At 42.8% G+C, this 10,921-nt stretch overlaps 1 protein-coding gene across 3 annotated transcripts in view; it reads right to left on the minus strand.

Moving 5' to 3' along the window:
• LOC138966654 (AP-3 complex subunit delta-1-like) overlaps positions 1–2,277 on the minus strand; it is a 65,213-nt gene extending 62,936 nt beyond the window's left edge. For all 3 annotated transcript variants that reach the window (XM_070338948.1, XM_070338950.1, XM_070338947.1), the window contains exon 1: positions 2,066–2,277. In XM_070338948.1, coding sequence (XP_070195049.1) covers positions 2,066–2,161 — 96 coding nt within the window. In that variant the 5' untranslated portion in view covers positions 2,162–2,277. The remainder of the gene's footprint in view (positions 1–2,065) is intronic.
• Between the last annotated feature and the right edge of the window lie 8,644 nt (positions 2,278–10,921).

Here is a 10,921-nt window from a genome sequence, read left to right on the forward strand (position 1 = left end):
GCTCAACGGGCAAGTAACCTTTCAATTCATTAGCTAACTATCTCATTTTCAAGGCTGCAGATTACAGTTTTTGTTAATCAAAAGAAGTTAGTGACAAATCTAAATATCATATATTTGTCATTCTGTCTCTCTATACATGTTTGTGTGTTAATGGGCACGAGTGCGTATATTCTATTGGCTTTCAGTGAGAACCAGTCCTAGCATATTCCTGCTAAGGCCTAAAAAAAAATAGGTGTGGTTACGGTAACCCGACCTACCCTATTTTTAGGGGCCGATCCTATAACTTTTTATTACATTTGTCAAAACAAAAAACCCCAAAAAAACCAGTGCAAAAAACGCAATGAAAGCGAAAGCGCCCGTGTCGCACACTTATTTCCCTGTCAAGTAGGTTTAATTTGTACACATTAGAAAAAAAAGTTAAAAAAAAAGTGATTGCCTACCTACCTACCCTATTTTTTTTGGCTATGTTACCGTAAGGCCAAAAAAAAAAAATTGTCTGTTTAGGGTAACATGACCAAAAAAAGTAGGGTCGGTAGGTAGGTAGGTTTTTTTTTTTTGTTTTTGTTTTTTTGTGTGTGTGTGTAAATGAAACGCCAAATGTCTCTTTTTAGCATTTTTACCTCTTTTTTTTTCTTTTTTTTTTTGAAATCAAAAAAAAGTTTTTGGGTCGGCGCCAAATCGATAGGGTCGGTCGGGTTACCCTAAACAGACAATTTTTTTTTTTTTGCCTAACCACACCTATATTTTTTTTTGGCCTAATGAAATTACATTTTGCAATAATAATATTAATATTGAAATTTGAGGTAAACAACTGAACATTTAAAAACAGGAAACTGCTACTTCATTTTTCATTTTCATAACTTTATTGTCCTATCGGTGGGAAATTTGGGTCACTTCCTCCAAGTGGAAAGCTAGCAGCAACCAGGTGTATGCATGTTTATGTGTAATCAGCCACCTGCACTTATGGCAGAATGACCCGGTCTTTCATGTGCCACAGTGGTGACGGTGACACGGCGGTGGAACATGGATACCATCTCTAAGTCTCCACATAAAGTTGACCCATGTCCGTCCCGGCCCAGCCCAGGTTCGAACCTGCAACCTTAGGATCACGAGTCCAGTGCTCTACCAACTGCTCTACTGGGCCCCTTTCAAATATCCCAAATTTGCCCTTTCTTTACTGGCAGGTGATGTGCAAAATATTTGTTAATCACCCAGAAAGATTTCTTTTATTAATTTAATCACAAGAATGAAAAAACTACTTGGGATGGGATGGGTTGTGTCACTGAAACAGTACCACACTGACACTGTCCAGACAATACCATTCTGCATTCATGTTTGTCACTGTCACACAGAGCAGCATTTTCAGCTTGGATGACTTGGAAATTGAATCCAGTGCATACTAATAAACTAATAAATTGCAATAGAATGATGACTTAATTTGACTAAAAATGACAGGATAAAGAAGGTTTGAACTATTTGAAGAAATTGAACACACCGTCGTTAAAAACTGAGAAGTCAAGGCCAATCCATAGATTACTCTCTCTGTCTCGATCCTTCCAAGTCCCACCCCACCCCACTCCCATCCAAAAACAAAGTTCATCAGAGGTTATGAGTGTGACAGCATTTTTCTCTTGATTTCTGCCACTGCGTCCAGTTCATTCATTGTCAACTCAACCCACACATTCATTAATAATCATCAGTCATAAGTGCAAAAAAGAATCAGTTAGACTATTCAATTGGCTACCCCGCTGCTTACAGTTACACACTAAACTCATGCTCTTTCCCAGACATGATGGCTGTCACACTAATTAGCTGCAACAAGTGTACTTGTAACACATGCCCACAGAGCGTATGACAGTCACGCTGTCACTGCTTCTGTAATTATGGCTGTGTACACAACACATCCCTCGCAGTTATGCGCCAGCTAAATGTAACACGATCGGCTACACAACGGTCGCATTCATTATCTCCAGCGTGCAGATAATGCCTCACATAATTAATGACATACAGCAGAGCCAGGTGTGATAAACTGTGACTGAATGCGAAAGCTGGTCAGCAGGTTTACCTCATTTTCCTTGTGGTTGCGAATGCCTCGAACAAGGTCTTGGAGATTCTTGTCCAGCACACGCTCCAAAGTTCCTTTCACCTTTTTCAGTGCCATGATTTTTGCGCTTCAGTGGGTAGAACCTAGCATCACGAGCGTGGCGTACTCACGACAGACGACAAAATATTTTACTGCTATCGGCGACTTTCTCACTGTCAGCCATTCAACATGGCTTCCGCCTCTTTTGGTCATGTGACCTGACGCGTAAACACCTTCCCGTAAGGGGAGACAATTTGTTTCGTTTGCGATCAAAGTTGTTGCTCGATTATTTCCCTTCTCACGACATGTCCCCTTCAACATTTCTACTAGTTTCTCTTCGTGCTTACTGCAAGGCAACACTTTTAATGGTCAGCAATAGATTAGACCTCATGTTGCTACTTATTTTCCACAGAACAGAATCATCCGATACAGTTAATTTTCTCATACTTGCCTTATCTTTGTTACAAGAAATTGTCACTTGATTAATAAACATTTTTAAAATGCGTTTCTTTGCGTGTAATGTTTTTCATTTGAAACTGTTAACACACAACTTCTCCCAGAACAGACTTATCCGTGTGCATTTATTGTTTTTTACCACTAGAATTTTTTCATGTAAGTGTAACACAAGCATAGCTGCCAACCTTCCGAAGTCAAAATCCAGGAGCCAGGGGGTCCAGGGGGACCGTTTAGTCTTGAATATGAGCAGGGAGAAGTACAATTCAGGAGATTCCCGGAAAATCCGGGAGGGTTAGCTGCTATGCACAAGGAAATCATACAGGAGACAAGTCTCCCCCAACAGTGTTGTGCTTCAAATGTTTAAGTCATCTTCCTTTTTACATTTAGTCAAGTTTTAACTAAATGTTTTAACATAGAGGGGGAATCGAGACGAGGGTCGTGGTGTATGTGTGTCAGTGTGTGTGTGTGTGTGTGTGTGTGTAGAGCGATTCAGAGTAAACTACTGGACCGATCTTTATGAAATTTTACATGAGAGTTCCTGGGTATGATATCCCCATACGTTTTTTTCATTTTTTTGATAAATGTCTTTGATGACGTCATATCCGGCTTTTCGTGAAAGTTGAGGCGGCACTGTCACGCCCTCATTTTTCAACCAAATTGGTTGAAATTTTGGTCAAGTAATCTTCGACGAAGCCCGGACTTCGGTATTGCATTTCAGCTTGGTGGCTTAAAAATTAATTAATGACTTTGGTCATTAAAAATCTGAAAATTGTAAAAAAAAATAAAAATTCATAAAACGATCCAAATTTACGTTCATCTTATTCTCCATCATTTTCTGATTCCAAAAACATATAAATATGTTATATTTGGATTAAAAACAAGCTCTGAAAATTAAATATATAAAAATTATTATCAAAATTAAATTGTCCAAATCAATTTAAAAACACTTTCATCTTATTCCTTGTCGGTTCCTGATTCCAAAAACATATAGATATGATATGTTTGGATTAAAAACACGCTCAGAAAGTTAAAACAAAGAGAGGTACAGAAAAGCGTGATATCCTTCTTAGCGCAACTACTACCCCGCTCTTCTTGTCAATTTCGCTGCCTTTGCCATGAGCGGTGGACTGACGATGCTACGAGTATACGGTCTTGCTGAAAAATGGCATTGCGTTCAGTTTCATTCTGTGAGTTCGACAGCTACGCGACTTGTTACATTTAGTCAAGTTTTGACTAAATGTATTAACATAGAGGGGGAATCGAGACGAGGGTCGTGGTGTATGTGTGTGTGTGTGTGTGTAGAGCGATTCAGAGTAAACTACTGGACCGATCTTTATTAAATTTGACATGAGAGTTAATTGGTATGATATCCCCAGATGTCAGTTTTTTCATTTTTTCGATAAATGTCTTTTATGACGTCATATCCGGCTTTTTGTAAAAGTTGAGGTGGCACTGTCACACCTTCATTACATTTAGTCAAGTTTTGACTAAATGTTTTAACATAGAGGGGGGAATCGAGACGAGGGTTGTGGTGTATGTGTGTGTGTCTCTCTGTTTGTGTGTGTAGAGCGATTCAGACCAAACTACTGGACCGATCTTTATGAAATTTGACATGAGAGTTCCTGGGAATGATATCCCCGGATGTTTTTTTCTTTTTTTCGATAAATACCATTGATGACGTCATATCCGGCTTTTTGTAAAAGTTGAGGCGGCACTGTCACACCCTCATTTTTCAATCAAATTGATTGAAATTTTGGCCCAGCAATCTTCGACGAAGGCTGGACCTCGGTATTGCATTTCAGCTTGGTGGCTTAAAAATTAATTAATGACTTTGGTCATTAAAAAATCTTAAAATTGTACAAAAAATTTTTTTTTTTATAAATGATCCAAATTTACGTTCATCTTATTCTTCATCATTTTCTGATTCCAAAAGCATATAAATATGTGATATTCGGATTAAAAACAAGCTCTGAAAATTAAAAATATAAAAATTATGATCAAAATTAAATTTCCGAAATCGTTTTAAAAACTATTTCATCTTATTCCTGATTCCAAAAACATATAGATATGATATGTTTGGATTAAAAACACGCTCAGAAAGTTAAAACGAAGAGAGGTACAGTAAAGCGTGCTATGCAGCACAGTGCAACCACTACCGCGCTAAACAGGCTCGTCACTTTCACTGCCTTTTGCACTAGCGGCGGACTACGGTCATTGGGAATAAATGCAATGCGTTCAGTTTCATTCTGCGAGTTCCACAGCTTGACTAAATGTAGTAATTTCGCCTTACACGACTTCTTAATTTCATGTAGTGAAGTTTCGACTAAATGTTTGTACATAGCCTGGGAGGGTGGTGGTGTATGTATGTATGTATATGTATGTGCGTCTGTGTGGAGCGATTCCCAGAAAACTACTCGACGTATCTTCGTGAAACTTTACAAATTACTCCAAATGATATTCCCAGACCAATTATTTGACAAGTGTCTTTGATGGTGTCATATCCCGCTTTTCATAAAATTTGCGACGAGTCTGTGATGACCATTTTTCAACGAAATTGATTGAAATTTTGCTCCAGCAATCTTCAAATTAGTCTGGACTATGGGATTGCATATCAGATTGTAAGCTTAACAAGAAGGGCAAAGCCCATACGACTCACATGCTTGAAACTAAACCTAGCAATGACATCATACACTAAGAACTGCTTTACACATTTTTCCTACCAAAATACATGTGACCTTGACCAAGGTCAAGGTCATCCAAGGTCATGCAACACAAAGCTGTTAATTCAAGACATAGGAAGTACAATGGTGCTTATTGGCTCTTTCTACCATGAGATATGGTCACTTTTAGTGGTTCACTACCTTATTTTGGTCACATTTCATAAGGGTCAAAGTGACCTTGACCTTGATCAGATGTGACCAAATGTGTCTCATGATGAAAGCATAACATGTGCCCCACATAATTTTTAAGTTTGAAACAGTTATCTTCCATAGTTCAGGGTCAAGGTCACTTCAAAATATGTATACAATCAAAAATTTTAGTGTAAATTTTCATTTGATTAATATACTTACCCAAATCTCATAAATAGCAATTTACTTCCGTTAAGTGCTTAAACGTTGAACACGCTTCCCTGGTAACACAAGGGAAGCCACTCCCCTAAAGAAAAATCACATAAACAGTCACTAGACCACGTGATACCTCAGGGTAGGCTCCCCTTATCGCCACGTGACACGCGGCCGCCATCTTCAATTCACTTCTTGACAAGCCTGAGCAAGTCTGAAAGCGGGGTAGGTGGGAGGGCATTTGATATGAGATTTGGGTAAGTATATTAATCAAATGAAAATTTACACTAAAATTTTTGATTAAATTACATATTACTTCCCCAAATCTCATAAATAGCAGATTGCTACTTAAGGAGGTGGGATCATAAAACATGAATATAAGCAGACAGACAACTCACCCTAAGTTCTGGGTAGAGCCTGCCCGGCAACCACGACCGCAGGTAGGACGTTGCATCCATAAGGACGAGTGCCAGAGACGTCCCTCAAATAGTAATTCAGGAAGACGTCTTCTGATCTCCAGTAAGCGGCGCCCAAGACCTCAGATAGACGCCTGGATTTGAAGACAGCGAGAGATGAGGCCCAAGCACGGGTCTCATGAGTCCTCGCCGAGGAGAGAGGAAGGATGAACTGAGAAGAACGCCCACCATCATTCTGCTGCCACCACACATAGGCTTGTCTAATGAGAGTGGAAGCCCATTTTGCTAAAGTGACTTTGGCAATGTCTTTGTGTCTAGCTGTGTTCGTGGAGATGAATAACAGCTTCTGACTACTAGCCCGAATGGGGCTTGTACGAGATAAGTAAGTCGTTAGCGCACGAACCGGACAGTTCATAAGATCTGGATCGTTTGGAGCTAATATATTAGACAGTGGATGAACTGTGATCACTGGTGATTGCTGATCTGGTCTCTGATTTAGAAAATCTGGTCGAAAATTAAGCGAGACGAAACCGTCTGCTTGAAACGAAATGTCTTTCTGCAGGCTAGATAAAGAATGTACCTCGCTACCGCGTCTGGCTGAAGCTAACAACAGTAACATTAATGTCCTGCGGGTTAGATTTGGTAAGCTTGCAGCATGCAAAGGCTCAAAGTCTGACGATCTCAAAAATTCAAGAACAAGAAAGAGATCCCAAGCCGGTACTGGTTGTTTGTTTTAATATCTGCAATCGAGGCGCCTTTCAGCACTGAAGCTATTGGACCGCCAAGATTGATAACATGCCCTAACTGTCGTAATGTTGAAGATATAACTGATCTTCTAACCTTAAGGGAGGATGCAGAACAACCTTGTGAAGACAACCAAGCCAAATGATTAGCGACTTGCATGGACCTAGGCGCTACTGGGTTGACGTTGTTTAACTGACACCAAGTATTCCAAGCTTTCTAGTGAGAGGAATAAACCGAATTTGTGGAAGCTCTGTGAGCTTTCTGAATCAACGAAACAGTGATGTCTGAAGCACCTGCGTGCAGAAGAGAATTTCTCACAACATCCACCCGTGAAGAAGCAGAGACTGCGGATTTCCGTGAGGAATGCCTGTTCTTGGTTGTAGAAGCTCTCCCTTTACGAGATTGAGAGGGACGGGAGAGCCCCGAGACAGACGTAGTAGGTCCGGATCCAGTGTTGGCTTGTCCATTTCTGATTAAGTCTTGGAGTTTGTCCACTCTCCTGAGAGAGGGCCGAACGGTCCAGGCTACTGTGTTGAATCTCATGCCCAGGTAAGAAAACTCCTGAGCGGGAGTGAGATCCGACTTGGTCTGATTGACTGCAAAACCCATATCCAATGCGAGGCGCAGGACGACATGAGTGTGAGAAAGGCAAAGATCTCGAGCCTGATGCAGAATCAGCCAATCGTCGAGGTACGCCCAAAGACGTACCCCCTTCTGCCGAATAAGAGCACAAATCTATCGAACACCCATTGTGAAGATCCATGGTGCTAAGGATAGGCCGAAGGGCAGGGCCCGAAACTAGTATGCCTTGTTTCTCCACCGAAACCTCAACCACTTCCTGTCGCAAGGATGGATGAGAAGATGAAATACGCATCTAAGAAAGGTGTCCCTGACCGTAGCTGGTGTTTTCATGGTAAAGCGTATGTCCCTTAGGCGTTCAGAGAGGAAAGTTCCAGATAATACTACCTCCACCGCTTGCTTCCGTAAAAGGGCCAGAATCTCGGCATCTATGACCATGACTGATTCCTTGTTGGCCGGAAAAGAAAAGTGAGGGAGAACTCTGGTAAGAGGAGCCTTTTCCTCTTTCCAGAGAAGCCGGAACCCCGATCTGACTATCCCTACGATCCAATTGTTGGTTACGTTCTGCATCCAAAATACGATCGCCCGAGACGGACCGCCCACCATCGCGGGGATGGCGGCTGCAGGGATAATCAGATCAGGGGGGAATCACTGGGGGTTGGGATTTCGCCCAGACCCCCGAGACTTGCCAAAGGAAGGCTTCTTATTGCCAGAAGAAGCACCCCTTCCACGACCTCGAGAGGAACCAGAGTTTTGCTTAAAGCTACCTTTAACCGCAGGGGCCATGTAGGTAGCAGAGTCGGATTGTATGGTATGACTAGCGGAGCGTTGAGTGTATCTGGCAAACTCCAAATCCTTTGCCTCTTGGGTCTCTTTGTGAAGAGCATCAAGAGCCAAAGGACCAAAGAGCGCCTCCTCCGTGAAGGGAGATGTGCGCAAAGAGTCAATAGTTCGCCGATCCTGCAGTCTGGACTCGGAGAGGAAGTTATCCCTTCGAGTAAAAACTGCATGAGCGTAGAGCCGTGCTGATGACGCCATTTGTTGCGCCGAAACTTTAGCCAATGCCGACAAAAGAGCCGCCACATCCTGTTCGCTTGCATCTTGCCTGAACTCAAATGGTTCTAGGGAAGAAGTAAGCGCCCGCGTCAAAGAACGCAGCAGCGTATCCGAGAGGGATGCAAGTTCCAGTGCAGATCTGCCTGTTTCCTCTAACCCCAGAAGAGAAGATTCAGTGTAAGGAAACGCTTTATCCTTCTTGAAATGCTCAAAACGCAGGAAGTCAACAGCTGGAGTCACCGGAAGTGGAGCCCGAGGTAGGGCAAAAGTTTGAATCAACCCGCGATTGGACTGTTTCAAAACTAACTTCCTGTGTGTGGCATGGCGAAACACAGAAGCCTGCTGCTCTGTGGCCAGCCATGAATCCACTGAAGGAGGAACCGGTCCATGCGCCACCAGAAGTGGCACTGGGCGAAGAGGAATGTTACTACCCAGCGGTGGGTGAGTAGCCAAAACTTTCGCCATTTCATAAGCCACCAAGGGAGATTCTGAGAAACGAAACCCCGAGGTGACAGGTTGCGATGGTAAAAAATCGTCAACCGCTGATTTAGGAGGAGCAGAATCGTCTACAGCTGCGACCACTCCCTCCGGAAAATACCGTGAGGTCACCTCTGCTGCAAGAGCAAGAGCCTGGATAAACCTTGCCGGTAACCGGAAAACTTCCTCATCCTGTTCGGAATTAGTACTTCCGTAAACAGACGAAGAGTCTTGCGCAAAAGCGCTTCCTTCCGGTAAGAAACCGCGTTCAGTACACTCAGTATTACTGGCAGCGGTAACCGGAACCGAGCGAGGTCGATCACCGGAAGTGACCGCCTCTCGAGACATCTGGCCAATGTCCTCTTCCGGTTCCGCACGCGGACCGGAAGATGCCTGTGCTATCGACGAAGCGTTATGTAGAATACGCTCGCGACGCACCCCCAGTGGGGTGGCACAAGAAACGTCCGCAAGAAAGGAAGGTGTACCCGCTATTGGACGCTCTTGTAAGACACGATTGTCACCCACTGTCGCGGAACGACAGCTGACTTCCTGTGCCTGACCAGACATACCTTGAAGGTGAGGGACACCTGAAGCCAGTTCCGGATACGAGCATGGCCACTCGTACCGACCGGAAGCTACAGACTCAACCGAGACGTCGGCCGACGTAACGGTAGCTGAAGGTGTACGCAATTTAGCCAAAGATTGCACACCACCAACTCTAGAAGGAAGAATGGACGTAACACGACTAGCCGCTCTCCTTTCCTCAGCAAAAATGTCTTTAAGCTGACCAGCAAAGGAATGAAAAATATCCATCATTTGCTCCTTGTCTAACGGAGCTTTGTCTGCCGGTTCAATGCTAAGTACAGGAGCGGCAGAATCAACAAGAGACTCAGCAGGAGGATCAATAACAACACTAAATGAAGTATCATTGATAGGGTCCGTGACATGAACAGTAGGATTGGCTTTCGTTTTCTTAGCTGACCGCTTTGAAGAAGAATCTGAACTCGCTGATGCAGACGCACGTTTCTTATGTTCTTTGTCAGACATGTTGACCGAAAAAGTTGTAACAAACAATTTCTACAACAGAAAACGCTAGCCACAATACGAATAGAAAGGTCTCACCCGAACGTAGAGAAAACCAGGGAAAAACTCAGCTTCAAAAAAGCTGAAACGGCCACAAAAGGCCGGAGCGTGAACCAACACGTCTGAGCAGCTCAGGCGTTGGAAGAGAAGTGAATTGAAGATGGCGGCCGCGTGTCACGTGGCGATAAGGGGAGCCTACCCTGAGGTATCACGTGGTCTAGTGACTGTTTATGTGATTTTTCTTTAGGGGAGTGGCTTCCCTTGTGTTACCAGGGAAGCGTGTTCAACGTTTAAGCACTTAACGGAAGTAAATTGCTATTTATGAGATTTGGGGAAGTAATATGTAATTTAATCCAACTTTGAAGAGCTCCTGTGACCTTGACCTTGAAGCAAGGTAAACCAAACTGGTATCAAAAGATGGGGCTTACTTTGCCCTATATATCATATATAGGTGAGGTATTGAATCTCAAAAACTTCAGAGAAAATGGGAAAAATGTGAAAAATAGCTGTTTTTTAGGCAACATTTATGGCCCCTGCGACCTTGACCTTGAAGCAAGGTCAAGATGCTATGTATGTTTTTGGGGGCCTTGTCATCATACACCATCTTGCCAAATTTGGTACTGATAGACTGAATAGTGTCCAAGAAATATCCAACGTTAAAGTTTTCCGGACGGACGGACGACTCGGGTGAGTACATAGACTCACTTTTGCTTCGCATGTGAGTCAAAAATTAATGTATGAGTTTGTTCATTAAATATCACAATTTCAGTAAAAGATCCACTTCCTGAATGCAAAAATATATCGATGTCATGTTTTCTCAAAATGTGTTCAGAACTAAATAAAATAGGTTATATACATATAGGTACAACGTTCACACGCTTCGTGGAGACGAGTGTGAACAGTCTTGGTCCTTGGGTTTCGGCTAGCCAAGCCAAAATACATGTTGACTTGATGATTACTGGTTT

The sequence above is a fragment of the Littorina saxatilis genome, linkage group LG5, assembly GCF_037325665.1.
Source record: "Littorina saxatilis isolate snail1 linkage group LG5, US_GU_Lsax_2.0, whole genome shotgun sequence".
NCBI lineage: Eukaryota > Metazoa > Mollusca > Gastropoda > Littorinimorpha > Littorinidae > Littorina > Littorina saxatilis.